This window comes from Trematomus bernacchii, unplaced genomic scaffold (assembly GCF_902827165.1).
Source record: "Trematomus bernacchii unplaced genomic scaffold, fTreBer1.1, whole genome shotgun sequence".
NCBI classification, from domain to species: Eukaryota; Metazoa; Chordata; class Actinopteri; order Perciformes; family Nototheniidae; genus Trematomus; species Trematomus bernacchii.
The window spans coordinates 23939-47127 of record NW_022987987.1 but is presented as its reverse complement, the minus strand read 5'-3'; the positions used below and the strand labels follow the sequence as shown (position 1 = coordinate 47127).

The 23189-nt window shown below is 50.4% G+C and overlaps 1 protein-coding gene across 1 annotated transcript; it reads right to left on the bottom strand.

Moving 5' to 3' along the window:
* Positions 1 to 2867: 2867 nt before the first annotated feature.
* LOC117472033 (disabled homolog 2-interacting protein-like) lies at positions 2868 to 7595 on the bottom strand (the record flags this gene model as incomplete). The annotated part of the gene is given in 3 exon segments (XM_034117190.1): positions 2868 to 3040; positions 3626 to 3770; positions 7308 to 7595. Coding segments are annotated over 2 exon segments (311 nt in total), but the record flags the coding sequence as incomplete, so codon positions are not given.
* Positions 7596 to 23189: the final 15594 nt, after the last annotated feature.

Genomic DNA, 23189 nt, shown 5'->3' with positions numbered 1-23189 from the left:
TATTAGTATAATGTTATTACTCTGTTATTACACTGTTAAACCTGTTAGTATAATGTTATTACACTGTTATTACACTGTTAAACCTATTAGTATAATGTTATTACACTGTTAAACCTATTAGTATAATGTTATTACACTGTTAAACCTATTAGTATCATGTTATTACACTGTTAATACACTGTTATTACACTGTTAAACCTATTAGTATAATGTTATTACACTGTTATTACACTGTTAAACCTGTTAGTATAATGTTATTACATGTTATTACACTGTTAAACTGTTAGTATAATGTTATATACACTGTTATTACACTGTGTAAAACCTATTAGTATAATGTTATTACACTGTTAAACCTATTAGTATAATGTTATTACACTGTTAAACCTATTAGTATAATGTTATACAGGTATTACACTGTTATTACACTGTTAAACCTATTAGTATAATGTTATTACACTGTTATTACACTGTTAAACCTATTAGTATAATGTTATTACACTGTTAAACCTGTTAGTATAATGTTATTACACTGTTATTACACTGTTAAACCTATTAGTATAATGTTATTACACTGTTATTACACTGTTATTACACTGTTAAACCTATTAGTATAATGTTATTACACTGTTATTACACTGTTATTACACTGTTAAACCTGTTAGTATCATGTTATTACACTGTTAAACCTGTTAGTATAATGTTATTACACTGTTATTACACTGTTAAACCTATTAGTATAATGTTATTACACTGTTATTACACTGTTATTACACTGTTAAACCTATTAGTATAATGTTATTACACTGTTATTACACTGTTATTACACTGTTAAACCTATTAGTATAATGTTATTACACTGTTAAACCTATTAGTATGTTATTACACTGTTATTACACTGTTAAACCTATTAGTATAATGTTATTACACTATTATTACACTGTTAAACCTGTTAGTATCATGTTATTACACTGTTAAACCTGTTAGATATGTTATTACACTGTTATTACACTGTTAAACCTGTTAGTATAATGTTATTACACTGTTAAACCTATTAGTATAATGTTATTACACTGTTATTACACTGTTATTACACTGTTAAACCTATTAGTATAATGTTATTACACTGTTATTACACTGTTAGTACACTGTTAAACCTGTTAGTATCATGTTATTACACTGTTAAACCTGTTAGTATAATGTTATTACACTGTTATTACACTGTTAAACCTATTAGTATAATGTTATTACACTGTTATTACACTGTTATTACACTGTTATTACACTGTTAAACCTATTAGTATAATGTTATTACACTGTTATTACACTGTTATTACACTGTTAAACCTGTTAGTATAATGTTATTACACTGTTATTACACTGTTATTACACTGTTAAACCTATTAGTATGTTATTACACTGTTATTACACTGTTAAACCTATTAGTATAATGTTATTACACTGTTAAACCTATTAGTATAATGTTATTACACTGTTAAACCTGTTAGTATAATGTTATTACACTGTTAAACCTATCAGTATGTTATTACACTGTTAAACCCATTAGTATAATGTTATTACACTGTTAAACCTATTAGTATAATGTTATTACACTGTTAATACACTGTTAAACCTATTAGTATAATGTTATTACACTGTTATTACACTGTTAAACCTATTAGTATAATGTTATTACACTGTTAAACCTATTAGTATAATGTTATTACACTGTTAAACCTATTAGTATAATGTTATTACACTGTTATTACACTGTTAAACCTGTTAGTATAATGTTATTACACTGTTATTACACTGTTAAACCTGTTAGTATAATGTTATTACACTGTTATTACACTGTTAAACCTATTAGTATAATGTTATTACACTGTTATTACACTGTTAAACCTATTAGTATAATGTTATTACACTGTTATTACACTGTTAAACCTGTTAGTATAATGTTATTACACTGTTATTACACTGTTATTACACTGTTAAACCTATTAGTATAATGTTATTACACTGTTATTACACTGTTAAACCTATTAGTATAATGTTATTACACTGTTATTACACTGTTAAACCTGTTAGTATAATGTTATTACACTGTTATTACACTGTTAAACCTGTTAGTATAATGTTATTACACTGTTATTACACTGTTAAACCTGTTAGTATAATGTTATTACACTGTTATTACACTGTTAAACCTGTTAGTATAATGTTATTACACTGTTAAACCTGTTAGTATAATGTTATTACACTGTTATTACACTGTTAAACCTGTTAGTATAATGTTATTACACTGTTAAACCTGTTAGTATAATGTTATTACACTGTTATTACACTGTTAAACCTGTTAGTATAATGTTATTACACTGTTATTACACTGTTAAACCTATTAGTATAATGTTATTACACTGTTATTACACTGTTAAACCTGTTAGTATAATGTTATTACACTGTTATTACACTGTTAAACCTGTTAGTATAATGTTATTACACTGTTATTACACTGTTAAACCTGTTAGTATAATGTTATTACACTGTTATTACACTGTTAAACCTGTTAGTATAATGTTATTACACTGTTATTACACTGTTAAACCTGTTAGTATAATGTTATTACACTGTTATTACACTGTTATTACACTGTTAAACCTGTTAGTATAATGTTAGTACACTGCTATACTGTTTATACTTGTTATACTGTTATATCTCCATGTTATAACATACATGTTGTAAGGGGTACAGTAACATAGACGTGTACAGTCACATGTTATAGACGTGTACAGTCACATGTTATAGACGTGTACAGTCACATGTTATAGACGTGTACAGTCACATGTTATAGACGTGTACAGCACCTCTTCTTGGCGGGCAGGTCTTTGGCCTCGATCACCCACACCGTCAGCACGTTCTCGAGCCTCCTGCTGTTGTCCTTGTTCGGGTGCACGGCTCTGCGCAGGTTCTCCATCCATTTGTCTCGCTCTGCAGCCGAGCGGCAGGAGAAGCACTTTGTTCCTGTGGAGGTCGTGACCTGGGAGACAGGGTCAGAGGTCAGCACCATGGAAGGTTCAGGGGTCAAAGTCAAGCTGGGCAAATATTCATTGTGGCCAATCGGCGGTACTACACAACTTCCTGTTCCCATTGACTGCATTGGGAAAGGAGACGTCTGTAAATCAGCGGATCATTTTTGAAACTAAATAAACTCCCCAGTATGAACTCTTTAATAGCCCGTATTTAAAATGTTCTTAAAGCTGACTGTTAGTTCCTCTCTCCATTCATCTGAGTGACAGAGAGGAGGTGGGCTTAAGGGAAACTACACTGCTCTCTATGAAACAGTACTCCTGCTCTAACAGCAAGGCATGATGGGTAATTTGTGACGTTTTGCTCTCGAGAGCGTCAGGTCATTTTGGCTTCCTGCACCAATGAGCAGCTCTCATAGGGAGGAACGAGACCCCGCCTCCAACGCTGGATCCAGTTCTTGTAATACATGCATGCTCATAGTGTTGTTCTGAAAGGGAGGTGCCTAACTGTGTGTGTGTGTGTGTGTGTGTGTGTGTGTGTGTGTGTGTGTGTGTGTGTGTGTGTGTGTGTGTGTGTCTGTGTGTGTGTGTGTTACCTCGAAGCAGTAGTCCTGTCCCAGCAGGGAGGAGTGGACTGGTTTGATGATAACTGATTGGTCCATCCTGAGCTCCAGAGACGACACACAGCCAGCGCTTAGCAACGACTCCTGGCTACCACAATGCTGCCGCCGCATCACACACCTGTAAACACAACACCAACAACCATCAGAAACAACAACCACCAGAGACAACACCAACCGTCAGAGACAACAACCACCAGAGACAACAACATCAACAACCACCAGAGACAACAACATCAACAACCACCAGAGACAACAACATCAACAACCATCAGAGACAACACCAACCGTCAGAGACAACCACAACCATCAGAGACAACCACAACCATCAGAGACAACAACCACCAGAGACAACACCAACCGTCAGAGACAACAACAACCGTCAGAGACAACAACCACCAGAGACAACAACATCAACAACCACCAGAGACAACAACATCAACAACCATCAGAGACAACAACTTTTTGGATTTCTTTAAGAACATCTTTATTATCCAGAATATTTTATAGTGTTTATATTTAATATACTATTTTCATTTTAACTTAAAATTGTAGTTGTTAATTTTCAATTTCTCCCTTTAAGTATTTGTATTTTAATGTTGAAACACTGCTTCTGTAACAAAATCATTTCCCAAATTGGGATCAATAAAGTATATCTATCTATCAGAGACAACACCAACCGTCAGAGACAACACCAACCGTCAGAGACAACACCAACCGTCAGAGACAACACCAACCGTCAGAGACAACACCAACCGTCAGAGACAACACCAACCGTCAGAGACAACACCAACCGTCAGAGACACCAACACCAACCGTCAGAGACACCACCAACCATCAGAGACACCAACAGCAACCGTCAGAGACACCAACACCAACCGTCAGAGACACCAACACCAACCGTCAGAGACACCACCAACCATCAGAGACACCAACACCAACCGTCAGAGACACCACCAACCGTCAGAGACACCACCAACCATCAGAGACACCAACACCAACCGTCAGAGACACCACCAACCATCAGAGACACCAACAGCAACCGTCAGAGACACCACCAACCGTCAGAGACACCACCAACCGTCAGAGACACCACCAACCATCAGAGACACCACCACCAACCGTCAGAGACACCACCAACCGTCAGAGACACCACCAACCGTCAGAGACACCACCAACCATCAGAGACACCAACACCAACCGTCAGAGACACCACCAACCATCAGAGACACCAACACCAACCGTCAGAGACACCACCAACCGTCAGAGACACCACCAACCATCAGAGACACCAACACCAACCGTCAGAGACACCACCAACCATCAGAGACACCACCAACCGTCAGAGACACCACCAACCATCAGAGACACCAACACCAACCGTCAGAGACACCACCAACCATCAGAGACACCAACAGCAACCGTCAGAGACACCACCAACCGTCAGAGACACCACCAACCGTCAGAGACAACACCAACCGTCAGAGACACCAACCCCAACCGCCAGAGACACCACCAACCATCAGAGACACCACCAACCATCAGAGACACCAACACCAACCGTCAGAGACACCACCAACCATCAGAGACACCAACAGCAACCGTCAGAGACACAACCAACCGTCAGAGACACCACCAACCGTCAGAGACAACACCAACCGTCAGAGACACCAACCCCAACCGCCAGAGACACCACCAACCGTCAGAGACACCAACAGCAGCCGTCAGAGACACCACCAACCGTCAGAGACACCAACAGCAACCGTCAGAGACACCAACAGCAACCGTCAGAGACACCACCAACCGTCAGAGACATCAACAGCAACCGTCAGAGACATCAACAGCAACCGTCAGAGACGCCACCAACCGTCAGAGACACCAACAGCAACCGTCAGAGACACCAACAGCAACCGTCAGAGACACCAACAGCAACCGTCAGAGACACCACCAACCGTCAGAGACACCAACAGCAACCGTCAGAGACACCACCAACCGTCAGAGACATCAACAGCAACCGTCAGAGACACCACCAACCGTCAGAGACACCACCAACCGTCAGAGACACCACCAACCGTCAGAGACACCAACAGCAACCGTCAGAGACACCAACAGCAACCGTCAGAGACTCCACCAACCGTCAGAGATACCACCAACCGTCAGAGACACCAACAGCAACCGTCAGAGACACCACCAACCGTCAGAGACACCAACAGCAACCGTCAGAGACACCACCAACCGTCAGAGACACCAACAGCAACCGTCAGAGACAACACCAAGCGTCAGAGACACCAACAGCAACCGTCAGAGACACCAACAGCAACCGTCAGAGACACCACCAACCGTCAGAGACACCAACAGCAACCGTCAGAGACACCACCAACCGTCAGAGACACCACCAACCGTCAGAGACACCAACAGCAACCGTCAGAGACAACAGCAACCGTCAGAGACACCAACAGCAACCGTCAAAGACACCACCAACCGTCAGAGACACCACCAACCGTCAGAGACACCAACAGCAACCGTCAGAGACACCAACAGCAACCATCAGAGACACCACCAACCGTCAGAGACACCACCAACCGTCAGAGACACCAACAGCAACCGTCAGAGACACCAACAGCAACCGTCAGAGACACCACCAACCGTCAGAGACACCAACAACCGTCAGAGACACCACCAACCGTCAGAGACACCACCAACCGTCAGAGACACCAACAGCAACCGTCAGAGACACCACCACCCGTCAGAGACACCAACACGGTTACCTCGTATTTTCTTATTCAGGATCATATACCTGTGTCTAGTCTATGAAACGATAAAACGATTTGGCCCTTTAGGTCCTGACCTGATAAACAGTAACCTGAAACCATCGCTGGTTAAGAGACTGCTTACAGAGACATCAAGCAGAGAGAGAGAGGCCCTGCGACGCCTCCCTGCTCCTGGTCTCTATGCTCCTGGTCTCTATGCTCCTGGTCTCTATGCTCCTGGTCTCTATGCTCCTGGTCTCTATGCTCCTGGTCTCTATGTTTGTATAGAGGCGGACAACGAGAAACAAACACCGGCAAAATGAAATCCTGCCTCACCATCAGGTCATAATACATGACGGGGGTCAGCTGTGACCTCTGACAGCACACACACACACACACACACACACACACACACACACACACACACACACACACACACACACACACACACACACACACACACACACACACACACTAATCTGTGGTACGTCCGTTAGCTCTCATTATTATAACGAGCAGCAGCTCACAGACTAATTCTACAGGGATGAGTGAGTGTGTGTGCGTGTGTGTGTGCGTGCGTTCATGTGTGTGAGTGTGTGTGTGTGTGAATTTAACCTTTTTTTAGCTAAACATGTTGGCTAACAGCATGCGTCTAGCCCAGCCACATGCTAACATACCAGGCTAGCTGTGTGCAGATTGAAGCTAACACACACACACACACAGAGAGAAACGCTGCATGTCATGCAAATCAGGTGGAAGACGCCAACCCCCTCTGCACACACACACACGCACACACGCACACACGCACACACACACACACACACACACACACACACACACACACACACACACACACACACACACACACACACACACACAGAGAGGACAAAGGCTGTTTAAAGACTCACAGAGCATCCTGGGGGGGGGTTAGGGATCCATGTCCTCCTTCAGCAGGAGGAGAGAGGAGGAAAGATGGAGGCTGATGCTGAGCGTGGAAACACTAAAGACCTGTCTGTCTCTCTCTCTCTCTGCCTGTCTCTCTCTCTCTCTCTCTCTCTGCCTGTCTCTCTGTCTCTCTCTCTCTTTCTGTCTCTCCTCCCGCCTGTCTATCAGTCTGTCTGCCTGTTTGTCTGTTAGCTTGATGCTAACGATGCTACTCGGCTGCTACTCTCTGTCAGCAGTGGCCCCTCCCCTGCAGTGAGGCTGCCCTACTTCCTGTCTCCTCATCACATCTCCCCCTCCTCTCCTCCTCTCCTCCCCCCCCTCCATGGTATAGAGCTAAACCCCTGATGAGTACTTTCAGTCTCTGTAATTAAACTCCGGGGGGGAGCGGGCGTCTTCAGAGACCAGCAGCTTAGTGTAAACATGTTTACTACTGCTGTAAAGTCAGGTGTTTTACCCGTGGAGGTTTAAAGAGACCTGGATCCAGCATTGGAGGCCGGATTGGATCATCAACAAGTCCCGCCTCCTATCAACAAGCCCCACCTCCTATCAACAAGCCCCGCCTCCTATCAACACCCCACCTCCTATCAACAAGCCCCACCTCCTATCAACACCCCACCTCCTATCAACAAGCCCCTGACTGACCGGATGCAGTTACACCGTTTGGCCACTATGAAACCTGGCTTTCCGGGGGTTTGGTTGGACAATAGAGGGCTATGGAGGGGGGAGGGGGGGGGGGGGGGGGGTGGTCTCCTGTGTGCAGCTGGAGAACACACAATGGTCCTCAGCAGTGAAGGGTGAAGAGGATCAGCTCACTTCACTGGCTTCCAGTAACTGCTAGCATGGTACGCTACCATGCTGTGAATGGATCTGGCCCTTCCTACATCCAGGACATGGTTAAACCATACACCCCAGCACGTGCACTCCGCTCTGCATCGGCCAAACGGCTCGCTGCACCCGCACTGCGAGGGGGACCCAAGTTCCCATCAGCAGAAACACGTGGGTTTGATATCCTGGCTCCAAAATGGTGGAATGAGCTCCCCATTGACATCAGGACAGCAGAAAGCGTACACATCTTCCAGCGCAGACTGAAGACTCATCTCTTTCGACTCCACTTCGAGCGATAGAATGACTAACAAAGCACTTATATACTAACAAAGCACTTATATACTAACAAAGGACTGGCTTATCTAAAGCCAGGTGAGTAGCACTTGAAATGTTTTGGCTCTATGAAACCTGATGTACTTATATATTTCTGTTTTCTTCAAGTTTGTATTTTCCTGCTCGAAAATGCACTTATTGTAAGTCTCTTTGGGTAAAAGCCTCAGCTAAATGTAATGTCATGTGATGTAATCAGCTACGCTCCAGAGAGCAGCTGCTGGACCTTCACCCAATGAAGACATGAAGACAAACTGGAGAGGAGCTGAGACTAACATGGAGCCCAGTGTCACTGTTCACGTGCCAGGGTAACGGGTAGGGTAACGGGTTGGGTAACGGGTTGGGGAACGGGTTGGGTAACGGGTAGGGTAACGGGTTGGGGTAACGGTTTGGGTAACGGGTAGGGTAACGGGTTTGGGTAAACAGGTTGGGGAACGGGTTGGGTAACGGGTTGGGGAACGGGTTGGGTAACGGGTTGGGTAACGGGTTGGGTAACGGGTAGGGATGGGTATCGTTTGAAATGTATCGATTCCGATTCCGGTTCTGCTTATCGATTCCGGTTCTTATCGATTCCGGTTCTTATCGATTCCCCGTTTCGATTCCAAAATTGTAAAAGAAAGAGGTCACACGTTTAGATAACAAAAATATCTTTATTCTTTTAAGCTTTAACTGACATTTTTACAAATAAAAAATATACATGCAATACAAATGTATTGCACAATAGCTGTGCTTTATTTGAACTGAGCTATGCCTGTGGCAAGCTATCAACAGGCATAGCACTGTGCCTAGTCTTTTTCTTTTTCAGTGTAGTGGAGCCTCACTTTAGAGCGTTTACCACGACCCATCTTTGGTGTTATGAAGTGACTGAGCTCGTGAACTGTCTACGGGAGGACAGGGGGAGCCTCGCTGCGGGGCAACTGTTGACCTCTGTTGCTGCAACTTACATGATGCCGTTTAAAAACATTAAGGGAGGTGCCGGCCGTCAGCGTACCGAGCCGGCCGTCAACGGCCCGCTGACGACCGGCCGCTCAGTGATTCTCCAGAACACACAGATGGCCAGTCCGCCCTTACCCTGGCTGTATTCCACCGGGTCACCGCGGCGCAGACGGACCCGCGGCGCAGACGGACCCGGTGAATACAGGTCTATACCCGCGTTTAGGAACCGTTAATCAGAACCGAAAATTGTGTATTTTGTATGGGTACCCGGTACCCGGCATTTTCTTATCGGTTCTCATCTGGAACCGAGTTTCGGTTCCCAACCCTAGTAACGGGTCGGGTAACGGGTCGGGTAACGGGTCGGGTAACGGGTCGGGTAACGGGTCGGGTAACGGATTGGGGAACGGGTTGGGTAATGGGTTGGGGAACAGGTTGGGTAACGGGTTGGGTTAGGGTTGGGTAACGGGTTTGGGGAACAGGTTGGGTAACGGGTTGGGTTAGGGTTGGGCTAGGGTTGGGTAACGGGTTGGGGAACAGGTGGGTAACGGGTTGGGTAACGGGTTGGGTAACGGGTTGGGTTAGGGTTGGGTTAGGGGTTGGGGAACGGGTTGGGGAACGGGTTGGGTACGGGTTGGGTTAGGGTTGGGTAACGGGTTGGGGAACAGGTTGGGTAACAGGTTGGGTTAGGGTTGGGGAACAGGTTGGGTAACGGGTTGGGTTAGGGTTGGGGAACGGGTTGGGGAACGGGTTGGGGAACAGGTTGGGTTAGGGTTGGGTAACGGGTTGGGGAACAGGTTGGGTAACGGGTTGGGTAACGGGTTGGGGAACGGGTTGGGGAACAGGTTGGGTTAGGGTTTGGGTAACGGGTTGGGGAACAGGTTGGGTAACGGGTTGGGTTAGGGTTGGGTAAACGGGTTGGGTAACGGGTTGGGTTAGGGTTGGGTTAGGGTTGGGGAACGGGTTGGGGAACAGGTTGGGTTAGGGGTTGGGTTAGGGTTGGGGGAACGGGTTGGGGAACGGGTTGGGGAACGGGTTGGGTTAGGCTAGGGTTGGGGAACGGGTTGGGGAACGGGTTGGGTAACGGGTTGGGTAACGGGTTGGGTAACGGGTTGGGTTAGGGTTGGGGAACGGGTTGGGGAACAGGTTGGGTAACGGGTTGGGTTAGGGTTGGGTAACGGGTTGGGGAACAGGTTGGGGTAACAGGTTGGGTTAGGGTTGGGGAACAGGTTGGGTAACGGGTTGGGTTAGGGTTGGGGAACGGGTTGGGGGAACAGGTTGGGTTAGGGTTGGGTAACGGGTTGGGGAACAGGTTGGGTAACGGGTTGGGTTAGGGTTGGGTAACGGGTTGGGGAACAGGTTGGGTAACGGGTTGGGGAACAGGTTGGGTAACGGTTGGGTTAGGGTTGGGTAACGGGTTGGGGAACAGGTTGGGTAACGGGTTGGGGAACAGGTTGGGTAACGGTTGGGTTAGGGTTGGGTAACAGGTTGGGGAACAGGTTGGGTAACGGGTTGGGTTAGGGTTGGGTAACGGGTTGGGTAACGGGTGGGTTAGGGTTGGGGTTAGGGTTGGGGAACGGGTTGGGGAACAGGTTGGGTTAGGGTTGGGTTAGGGTTGGGGAACGGGTTGGGGAACGGGTTGGGTTAGGCTAGGGTTGGGTAACGGGTTGGGGAACAGGTTGGGTAACGGGTTGGGTAACGGGTTGGGTAACGGGTTGGGTTAGGGTTGGGGAACGGGTTGGGGAACAGGTTGGGTAACGGGTTGGGTTAGGGTTGGGTAACGGGTTGGGGAACAGGTTGGATAACAGGTTGGGTTAGGGTTGGGGAACAGGTTGGGTAACGGGTTGGGTTAGGGTTGGGGAACGGGTTGGGGAAACAGGTTGGGTTAGGGTTGGGTAACGGGTTGGGGAACAGGTTGGGTAACGGGTTGGGTTAGGGTTGGGTAACGGGTTGGGGAACAGGTTGGGTAACGGTTGGGTTAGGGTTGGGTAACGGGTTGGGGAACAGGTTGGGTAACGGGTTTGGGTTAGGGTTGGGTAACGGGTTGGGTTAGGGTTGGGTTAGGGTTGGGTAACGGGTTGGGTTAGGGTTGGGGAACGGTTGGGGAAAAGGTTGGGTAACGGGTTGGGTTAGGGTTGGGGAACGGGTTGGGGAACAGGTTGGGGAACAGGTTGGGTTGGGTTGGGTAACGGGTTGGGGAACAGGTTGGGTAACAGGTTGGGTTAGGGTTGGGGAAGGGTTGGGAACAGGTTGGGGAACAGGTTTGGGGAACAGGTTTGGGTTAGGGTTGGGTAACGGGTTGGGGAACAGGTTGGGTACCGGGTTGGGTTAGGGGTTGGGCTAGGGTTGGGTAACGGGTTGGGGAACAGGTTGGGCAACGGGTTGGGTTAGGGTTGGGTAACGGGTTTGGGTTAGGGTTGGGTTAGGGTTGGGGAACGGGTTGGGGAACAGGTTGGGGAACAGGTTGGGTTTAGGGTTGGGTAACATGTTGGGGAACAGGTTGGGTAACGGGTTGGGTTAGGGTTGGGGAACGGGTTGGGGAACAGGTTGGGGAACAGGTTGGGGAACAGGTTGGGTTAGGGTTGGGGTAACGGGTTGGGGAACACGGTTGGGGAACGGGTTGGGTTAGGGTTGGGGAACGGGTTGGGGAACAGGTTGGGTAACGGGTTGGGTTAGGGTTGGGGAACAGGTTGGGTTAGGGTTGGGTTAGGGTTGGGCTAGGGTTGGGTAACGGGTTGGGGAACAGGTTGGGCAACGGGTTGGGTTAGGGTTGGGTAACGGGTTGGGTTAGGGTTGGGTTAGGGTTGGGGAACGGGTTGGGGAACAGGTTGGGGAACAGGTTGGGTTAGGGTTGGGTAACAGGTTGGGGAACAGGTTGGGGAACAGGTTGGGTTAGGGTTGGGTAACGGGTTGGGGAACAGGTTGGGTAACAGGTTGGGTTAGGGTTGGGGAACGGGTTGGGGAACAGGTTGGGGAACAGGTTGGGTTAGGGTTGGGTAACGGGTTGGGGAACAGGTTGGGTAACGGGTTGGGTTAGGGTTGGGCTAGGGTTGGGTAACGGGTTGGGTTAGGGTTGGGTAACGGGTTGGGTTAGGGTTGGGTTAGGGTTGGGGAACGGGTTGGGGAACAGGTTGGGTAACGGGTTGGGTTAGGGTTGGGGAACGGGTTGGGGAACAGGTTGGGTAACGGGTTGGGTTAGGGTTGGGGAACGGGTTGGGGAACGGGTTGGGGAACAGGTTGGGTTAGGGTTGGGTAACGGGTTGGGGAACAGGTTGGGTAACGGGTTGGGTAACGGGTTGGGGAACGGGTTGGGGAACAGGTTGGGTTAGGGTTGGGTAACGGGTTGGGGAACAGGTTGGGTAACGGGTTGGGTTAGGGTTGGGTAACGGGTTGGGTAACGGGTTGGGTTAGGGTTGGGTTAGGGTTGGGGAACGGGTTGGGGAACAGGTTGGGTTAGGGTTGGGTTAGGGTTGGGGAACGGGTTGGGGAACGGGTTGGGTTAGGCTAGGGTTGGGTAACGGGTTGGGGAACGGGTTGGGTAACGGGTTGGGTAACGGGTTGGGTAACGGGTTGGGTTAGGGTTGGGGAACGGGTTGGGGAACAGGTTGGGGTAACGGGTTGGGTTAGGGTTGGGTAACGGGTTGGGGAACAGGTTGGGTAACAGGTTGGGTTAGGGTTGGGGAACAGGTTGGGTAACGGGTTGGGTTAGGGTTGGGGAACGGGTTGGGGAACAGGTTGGGTTAGGGTTGGGTAACGGGTTGGGGAACAGGTTGGGTAACGGGTTGGGTTAGGGTTGGGTAACGGGTTGGGGAACAGGTTGGGTAACGGGTTGGGGAACAGGTTGGGTAACGGTTGGGTTAGGGTTGGGTAACGGGTTGGGGAACAGGTTGGGTAACGGGTTGGGGAACAGGTTGGGTAACGGTTGGGTTAGGGTTGGGTAACAGGTTGGGGAACAGGTTGGGTAACGGGTTGGGTTAGGGTTGGGTAACGGGTTGGGTAACGGGTTGGGTTAGGGTTGGGTTAGGGTTGGGGAACGGGTTGGGGAACAGGTTGGGTTAGGGTTGGGTTAGGGTTGGGGAACGGGTTGGGTTAGGCTAGGGTTGGGTAACGGGTTGGGGAACAGGTTGGGTAACGGGTTGGGTAACGGGTTGGGGTAACGGGTTGGGTTAGGGTTGGGGAACGGGTTGGGGAACAGGTTGGGTAACGGGTTGGGTTAGGGTTGGGTAACGGGTTGGGGAACAGGTTGGATAACAGGTTGGGTTAGGGTTGGGGAACAGGTTGGGGTAACGGGTTGGGGTTAGGGTTGGGGAACGGGTTGGGGAACAGGTTGGGTTAGGGTTGGGGTAACGGGTTGGGGAACAGGTTGGGTAACGGGTTGGGTTAGGGTTGGGTAACGGGTTGGGGAACAGGTTGGGTAACGGTTGGGTTAGGGTTGGGTAACGGGTTGGGGAACAGGTTGGGTAACGGGTTGGGTTAGGGTTGGGTAACGGGTTGGGTTAGGGTTGGGTTAGGGTTGGGTAACGGGTTGGGTTAGGGTTGGGGAACGGGTTGGGGAAAAGGTTGGGTAACGGGTTGGGTTAGGGTTGGGGAACGGGTTGGGGAACAGGTTGGGGAACAGGTTGGGTTAGGGTTGGGGTAACGGGTTGGGGAACAGGTTGGGTAACAGGTTGGGTAGGGTTGGGGAACGGGTTGGGGAACAGGTTGGGGAACAGGTTGGGGAACAGGTTGGGTTAGGGTTGGGTAACGGGTTGGGGAACAGGTTGGGTAACGGGTTGGGTTAGGGTTGGGCTAGGGTTGGGTAACGGGTTGGGGAACAGGTTGGGCAACGGGTTGGGTTAGGGTTGGGTAACGGGTTGGGTTAGGGTTGGGTTAGGGTTGGGGAACGGGTTGGGGAACAGGTTGGGGAACAGGTTGGGTTAGGGTTGGGTAACAGGTTGGGGAACAGGTTGGGTAACGGGTTGGGTTAGGGTTGGGGAACGGGTTGGGGAACAGGTTGGGGAACAGGTTGGGGAACAGGTTGGGTTAGGGTTGGGTAACGGGTTGGGGAACAGGTTGGGGAACGGGTTGGGTTAGGGTTGGGGAACGGGTTGGGGAACAGGTTGGGTAACGGGTTGGGTTAGGGTTGGGGAACAGGTTGGGTTAGGGTTGGGTTAGGGTTGGGCTAGGGTTGGGTAACGGGTTGGGGAACAGGTTGGGCAACGGGTTGGGTTAGGGTTGGGTAACGGGTTGGGTTAGGGTTGGGTTAGGGTTGGGGAACGGGTTGGGGAACAGGTTGGGGAACAGGTTGGGTTAGGGTTGGGTAACAGGTTGGGGAACAGGTTGGGGAACAGGTTGGGGTTAGGGTTGGGTAACGGGTTGGGGAACAGGTTGGGTAACAGGTTGGGTTAGGGTTGGGGAACGGGTTGGGGAACAGGTTGGGGAACAGGTTGGGTTAGGGTTTGGGTAACGGGTTGGGGAACAGGTTGGGTACGGGTTGGGTTAGGGTTGGGCTAGGGTGGGTAACGGGTTGGGTTAGGGTTGGGTAACGGGTTGGGTTTAGGGTTGGGTTAGGGTTGGGGAACGGGTTGGGGAACAGGTTGGGTAACGGGTTGGGTTAGGGTTGGGGAACGGGTTGGGGAACAGGTTGGGTTAGGGTTGGGTAACGGGTTGGGGAACAGGTTTGGTAACAGGTTGGGTTAGGGTTGGGGAACGGGTTGGGGAACAGGTTGGGGAACAGGTTGGGTTAGGGTTGGGTAACGGGTTGGGGAACAGGTTGGGTAACGGGTTGGGTTAGGGTTGGGCTAGGGTTGGGTAACGGGTTGGGGAACAGGTTGGGCAACGGGTTGGGTTAGGGTTGGGTAACGGGTTGGGTTAGGGTTGGGGAACGGGTTGGGGAACAGGTTGGGGGAACAGGTTGGGTTAGGGTTGGGGAACAGGTTGGGTAACGGGTTGGGTTAGGGTTGGGGAACGGGTTGGGGAACAGGTTGGGGAACAGGTTGGGGAACAGGTTGGGTTAGGGTTGGGTAACGGGTTGGGGAACAGGTTGGGGAAACGGGTTGGGTTAGGGTTGGGGAACGGGTTGGGGAACAGGTTGGGTAACGGGTTGGGTTAGGGTTGGGAAACAGGTTGGGTTAGGGTTGGGTTTAGGGTTGGGGAACGGGTTGGGGAACAGGTTGGGTAACGGGTTGGGTTAGGGTTGGGTAACGGGTTGGGGAACAGGTTGGGTAATGGGTTGGGGTTAGGGTTGGGTAACGGGTTGGGTTAGGGTTGGGTTAGGGTTGGGTAACGGGTTGGGGAACAGGTTGGGGAACGGGTTGGGTTAGGGTTGGGGAACGGGTTGAGTAACGGGTTGGGTAACGGGTTGGGTTAGGGTTGGGGAACGGGTTGGGGAACAGGTTGGGTAACAGGTTGGGTTAGGGTTGGGGAACGGGTTGGGGAAGGGTTAGGGTTAGGGTTAGGGTTAGGGTTGGGTTAGGGTTGGGTAACGGGTTGGGGAACAGGTTGGGGAACGGGTTGGGTTAGGGTTGGGGAACGGGTTGAGTAACGGGTTGGGTAACGGGTTTGGGTTAGGGTTGGGGAACGGGTTGGGGAACAGGTTGGGTAACAGGTTGGGTTAGGGTTGGGGAACGGGTTGGGGAAGGGTTAGGGGTTAGGGTTGGGTAACGGGTTGGGGAACAGGTTGGGTAACGGTTGGGTTAGGGTTGGGTAACGGGTTGGGGAACAGGTTGGGTAACGGGTTGGGTTAGGGTTGGGCTAGGGTTGGGTAACGGGTTGGGGAACAGGTTGGGTAACGGGTTGGGTTAGGGTTGGGTAACGGGTTGGGTTAGGGTTGGGTTAGGGTTGGGGAACGGGTTGGGGAAAAGGTTGGGTAATGGGTTGGGTTAGGGTTGGGGAACGGGTTGGGGAACAGGTTGGGGAACAGGTTGGGTTAGGGTTGGGTAACGGGTTGGGGAACAGGTTGGGTAACAGGTTGGGTTAGGGTTGGGGAACGGGTTGGGGAACAGGTTGGGTAATGGGTTGGGTTAGGGTTGGGGAACGGGTTGGGGAACAGGTTGGGGAACAGGTTGGGTTAGGGTTGGGTAACGGGTTGGGGAACAGGTTGGGTAACAGGTTGGGTTAGGGTTGGGGAACGGGTTGGGGAACAGGTTGGGGAACAGGTTGGGGAACAGGTTGGGTTAGGGTTGGGTAACGGGTTGGGGAACAGGTTGGGTAACGGGTTGGGTTAGGGTTGGGCTAGGGTTGGGTAACGGGTTGGGTAACAGGTTGGGTTAGGGTTGGGGAACGGGTTGGGGAACAGGTTGGGGAACAGGTTGGGTTAGGGTTGGGGTAACGGGTTGGGGAACAGGTTGGGTAACGGGTTGGGTTAGGGTTGGGCTAGGGTTGGGTAACGGGTTGGGTTAGGGTTGGGTAACGGGTTGGGTTAGGGTTGGGGAACGGGTTGGGAACAGGTTGGGTAACGGGTTGGGTTAGGGTTGGGGAACGGGTTGGGGAACAGGTTGGGTTAGGGTTGGGTAACGGGTTGGGGAACAGGTTGGGTAACAGGTTGGTTAGGGTTGGGGAACGGGTTGGGGAACAGGTTGGGGAACAGGTTGGGTTAGGGTTGGGTAACGGGTTGGGGGAACAGGTTGGGTAACGGGTTGGGTTAGGGTTGGGCTAGGGTTGGGTAACGGGTTGGGGAACAGGTTGGGCAACGGGTTGGGTTAGGGTTGGGTAACGGGTTGGGTTAGGGTTGGGGAACGGGTTGGGGAACAGGTTGGGGAACAGGTTGGGTTAGGGTTGGGTAACAGGTTGGGGAACAGGTTGGGTAACGGGTTGGGTTAGGGTTGGGGAAACGGGTTGGGGGAACAGGTTGGGGAACAGGTTGGGGAACAGGTTGGGTTAGGGTTGGGTAACGGGTTGGGGAACAGGTTGGGGAACGGGTTGGGTTAGGGTTGGGGAACGGGTTGGGGAACAGGTTGGGTAACGGGGTTGGGTTAGGGTTGGGGAACAGGTTGGGTTAGGGTTGGGTTAGGGTTGGGGAACGGGTTGGGGAACAGGTTGGGTAACGGGTTGGGTTAGGGTTGGGTAACGGGTTGGGGAACAGGTTGGGTTAGGGTTGGGTAACGGGTTGGGGAACGGTTGGGTAACGGGTTGGGTTAGGGGTTTGGGTAACGGGTTGGGTTAGGGTTGGGGAACAGGTTGGGTTAGGGTTGGGTAACGGGTTGGGGAACAGGTTGGGTTAGGGTTGGGTAACGGGTTGGGGAACAGGTTGGGTAACGGGTTGGGTTAGGGTTGGGTAACGGTTGGGTAATGGGTTGGGGTTAGGGTTGGGTTAGGGTTGGGGTAACGGGTTGGGGAACAGGTTGGGGAACGGGTTGGGTTAGGGTTGGGGAACGGGTTGAGTAACGGGTTGGGTAACGGGTTGGGTTAGGGTTGGGGAACGGGTTGGGGAACAGGTTGGGTAACAGGTTGGGTTAGGGTTGGGGAACGGGTTGGGTTAGGGTTGGGTAACGGGTTGGGTTAGGGTTGGGTTAGGGTTGGGTAACGGGTTGGGGAACAGGTTGGGGAACGGGTTGGGTTAGGGTTGGGGAACGGGTTGAGTAACGGGTTGGGTTAACGGGTTGGGTTAGGGTTTGGGGAACGGGTTGGGGAACAGGTGGGGTAACAGGTTGGGTTAGGGTTGGGGAACGGGTTGGGGAACAGGTTGGGGAACAGGTTGGGTTAGGGTGGGTAACGGGTTGGGGAAACAGGTTGGGTAACGGGTTGGGTTAGGGTTGGGCTAGGGTTGGGTAACGGGTTGGGGAACAGGTTGGGCAACGGGTTGGGTTAGGGTTGGGGAACGGGTTGGGGAACAGGTTGGGGAACAGGTTGGGTTAGGGTTGGGTAACAGGTTGGGGAACAGGTTGGGTAACGGGTTGGGTTAGGGTTGGGGAACGGGTTGGGGAACAGGTTGGGGAACAGGTTGGGGAACAGGTTGGGTTAGGGTTGGGTAACGGGTTGGGGAACAGGTTGGGGAACGGGTTGGGTTAGGGTTGGGGAACAGGTTGGGTTAGGGTTGGGTTAGGGTTGGGGAACGGGTTGGGGAACAGGTTGGGTTAGGGTTGGGTAACGGGTTGGGGAACAGGTTGGGTAACGGGTTGGGTTAGGGTTGGGTAACGGGTTGGGTTAGGGTTGGGGAACAGGTTGGGTTAGGGTTGGGTAACGGGTTGGGGAACAGGTTGGGTTAGGGTTGGGTAACGGGTTGGGTTAGGGTTGGGTTAGGGTTGGGTAACGGGTTGGGGAACAGGTTGGGGAACGGGTTGGGTTAGGGTTGGGGAACGGGTTGAGTAACGGGTTGGGTAACGGGTTGGGTTAGGGTTGGCTTAGGGTTGGGGAACGGGTTGAGTAACGGGTTGGGTAACGGGTTGGGGAACAGGTTGGGTAACGGGTTGGGGAACAGTTTGGGGAACAGGTTGGGTAACGTGTGTGTGTATGTATGTGTGTGTGTGTGTGCGTGCATGCATGCGTGTGTGTGCGGACCTGCTGCTGGGGGGGTGCATCTCACTCTTCAGTTTGGGCTGGGAGTGAGTCCGGCGCAGAGACTGCTTCAGTCTGCGGGAGAGGAAACCCTGAGGAGACGTGAGGACACACCGTCAGCAATAACACATATCACTGTAAACCCCACTAGTTATTATTGTTGTTATTATATTGTCTATGATGTATTCCTGTAGTTTACTGATGTGCACACTGAACAGCTCATTGTGAGCAGGAAGTGAACACAGTGTTCGAGGAGCGGAGCAGAAGATTATGGGATGTTTCAGATCACATCCTCAGACTCCTGTCACCATGGAAACAGCAGTTGCGTGGGTGTGTGTGTGTGTGTGTGTGTGTGTGTGTACCGTCACTCTGGTGGTGTGTGTGTCCTCGGAGCCACTGTGCATGCTCAGTCTGCGGACTCCTCTCTCGGGAACATCTGGAACAGACAGAGTGCATCATGGGAGAGGATGTAGTTCTTGGCTGAACAGCTGTTGCCATGGTAACTGGCTCTGGAATGGTTGCCATGGTGACTAGCGGTGGGTGGAAGTGTGTGTGTGTGTGTGTGTGTGTGTCTCTCTGTTTGTCTGTCTGTTACATTACATTTCATTTAGCTGACGCTTTCATCCAAAGCGACTTACAATGACCAATTACAGGGACATTCTCCCTGGAGTAACTAAGGGCTAAGTGCCTTACTCAAGGGCGCACTAGTGGTGGTGTTCCTGGGGGGATTTGAACTCACAACCTTGCGATCTTCAGCCCACCTCACTATCCATTAGACCACCACGTCTGTCTGTCTGTCTGTCTGTTCCTTTATCACCCTCAGGAGCTCATCTTGTTTTATCAATGGTTTTCTGATAGAGACGACTAAACGTCATCACAGCCCAACATTAGCCTCCTTTAGCTTAGCGGTGGTGACGTGAAGTCATGTGACCGTGCTGTAGTTCCTTTATAGCCCAACATTAGCCGCCTTTAGCTTAGCGGTGGTGACGTGAAGTCATGTGACCGTGCTGTAGTTCCTTTATAGCCCAACATTAGCCGCCTTTAGCTTAGCGGTGGTGACGTGAAGTCATGTGAGCGTGCTGTAGTGCCTTTATAGCCCAACATTAGCCTTTAGCTTAGCAGTGGTGACGTGAAGTCATGTGACCGTGCTGTAGTTCCTTTATAGCCCAACATTAGCCTCCTTTAGCTTAGCGGTGGTGACGTGAAGTCATGTGACCGTGCTGTAGTTCCTTTATAGCCCAACATTAGCCGCCTTTAGCTTAGCGGTGGTGACGTGAAGTCATGTGACCGTGCTGTAGTTCCTTTATAGCCCAACATTAGCCGCCTTTAGCTTAGCGGTGGTGACGTGAAGTCATGTGACCGTGCTGTAGTTCCTTTATAGCCCAACATTAGCCTTTAGCTTAGCAGTGGTGACGTGAAGTCATGTGACCGTGCTGTAGTGCCTTTATAGCCCAACATTAGCCTTTAGCTTAGCAGTGGTGACGTGAAGTCATGTGACCGTGCTGTAGTGCCTTTATAGCCCAACATTAGCCGCCTTTAGCTTAGCGGTGGTGACGTGAAGTCATGTGACCGTGCTGTAGTTCCTTTATAGCCCAACATTAGCCTCCTTTAGCTTAGCGGTGGTGACGTGAAGTCATGTGACCGTGCTGTAGTTCCTTTATAGCCCAACATTAGCCGCCTTTAGCTTAGCGGTGGTGACGTGAAGTCATGTGACCGTGCTGTAGTTCCTTTATAGCCCAACATTAGCCGCCTTTAGCTTAGCGGTGGTGACGTGAAGTCATGTGACCGTGCTGTAGTTCCTTTATAGCCCAACATTAGCCGCCTTTAGCTTAGCGGTGGTGACGTGAAGTCATGTGACCGTGCTGTAGTTCCTTTATAGCCCAACATTAGCCGCCTTTATCTTAGCAGTGGTGACGTGAAGTCATGTGACCGTGCTGTAGTTCCTTTATAGCCCAACATTAGCCTCCTTTAGCTTAGCAGTGGTGACGTGAAGTCATGTGACCGTGCTGTAGTTCCTTTATAGCCCAACATTAGCCTCCTTTAGCTTAGCAGTGGTGACGTGAAGTCATGTGACCGTGCTGTAGTTCCTTTATAGCCCAACATTAGCCTCCTTTAGCTTAGCGGTGGTGACTTGAAGTCATGTGACCGTGCTGTAGTTCCTTTATAGCCCAACATTAGCCTCCTTTAGCTTAGCGGTGGTGACGTGAAGTCATGTGACCGTGCTGTAGTTCCTTTATAGCCCAACATTAGCCGCCTTTAGCTTAGCAGTGGTGACGTGAAGTCATGTGACCGTGCTGTAGTTCCTTTATAGCCCAACATTAGCCTCCTTTAGCTTAGCAGTGGTGACGTGAAGTCATGTGACCGTGCTGTAGTTCCTTTATAGCCCAACATTAGCCACCTTTAGCTTAGCAGTGGTGACGTGAAGTCATGTGACCCGTGCTGTAGTTCCTTTATAGCCCAACATTAGCCACCTTTAGCTTAGCAGTGGTGACGTGAAGTCATGTGACCGTGCTGTAGTTCCTTTATAGCCCAACATTAGCCGCCTTTAGCTTAGCAGTGGTGACGTGAAGTCATGTGACCGTGCTGTAGTTCCTTTATAGCCCAACATTAGCCTCCTTTAGCTTAGCAGTGGTGACGTGAAGTCATGTGACCGTGCTGTAGTTCCTTTATAGCCCAACATTAGCCACCTTTAGCTTAGCAGTGGTGACGTGAAGTCATGTGACCGTGCTGTAGTTCCTTTATAGCCCAACATTAGCCACCTTTAGCTTAGCAGTGGTGACGTGAAGTCATGTGACCGTGCTGTAGTTCCTTTATAGCCCAACATTAGCCACCTTTAGCTTAGCGGTGGTGACGTGAAGTCATGTGAACCGTGCTGTAGTTCCTTTATAGCCCAACCATTAGCCGCACTTTAGCTTAGCGGTGGTGACGTGAAGTCATGTGACCGTGCTGTAGTTCCTTTATAGCCCAACATTAGCCACCTTTAGCTTAGCGGTGGTGACGTGAAGTCATGTGACCGTGCTGTAGTTTCCTTTATAGCCCAACATTAGCCGCCTTTAGCTTAGCGGTGGTGACGTGAAGTCATGTGACCGTGCTGTAGTTCCTTTATAGCCCAACATTAGCCACCTTTAGCTTAGCGGTGGTGACGTGAAGTCATGTGACCGTGCTGTAGTTCCTTTATAGCCCAACATTAGCCTCCTTTAGCTTAGCAGTGGTGACGTGAAGTCATGTGACCGTGCTGTAGTTCCTTTATAGCCCAACATTAGCCACCTTTAGCTTAGCAGTGGTGACGTGAAGTCATGTGACCGTGCTGTAGTCCTTTATAGCCCAACATTAGCCTCCTTTAGCTTAGCAGTGGTGACGTGAAGTCATGTGACCGTGCTGTAGTTCCTTTATAGCCCAACATTAGCCGCCTTTAGCTTAGCAGTGGTGACGTGAAGTCATGTGACCGTGCTGTAGTTCCTTATAGCCCAACATTAGCCGCCTTTAGCTTAGCAGTGGTGACGTGAAGTCATGTGACCGTGCTGTAGTTCCTTTATAGCCCAACATTAGCCTCCTTTAGCTTAGCAGTGGTGACGTGAAGTCATGTGACCGTGCTGTAGTTCCTTTATAGCCCAACATTAGCCGCCTTTAGCTTAGCAGTGGTGACTGGCCCTAGGCTCTGGAACACTCTGCCCCTCCATGTGAGGTCGACCCAGACCCTAGGGGGTTTTAAATCTACACTAAAGACTCACTTCTTCTCTCTGGCCTTCTAGCCTTTTCTTATCAAGCTCCACTTTTGTGTCAGCAGCAGCTGAGCGTCTGATAGGATGCAGAACATCCTGCCCCACGAAGCAGGCTCCGCCCTCCGGCCCACCGACAGCCAATGGATGGGGCTGCTCTTCAGCTCTGTGACATCATCACAACAACACTGTGACATCATCACAACAACACTGTGACATCATCACAATAACACTGTGACACAGAGAGAGATGAGAGGATGTGATTGTCCGGCAGTGGCTCAGTCAGTAGGGGCTTGGACTGGGAGCCGTAGGGTCGCTGGTTCAAGTCCCCGACCAGACCTAAATATGGAGTGTGGACTTCTACTTGGAGAGGTCCCAGTTCACCTCCTGCCCTGCCGTGGTGCCCTTGAGCAAGGCACCGGACACCCCCCTTCCCCCCCACTCCCATTGCTCCCCGGGCGCTGTACAATAGCTGCCCACTGCTCCTAGTACTAGACTCCTTGTACTAGGATGGGTTAAAAGCAGAGGCCAAATTTCACTGTGTGTGCTGTGTGCTCTGCATGT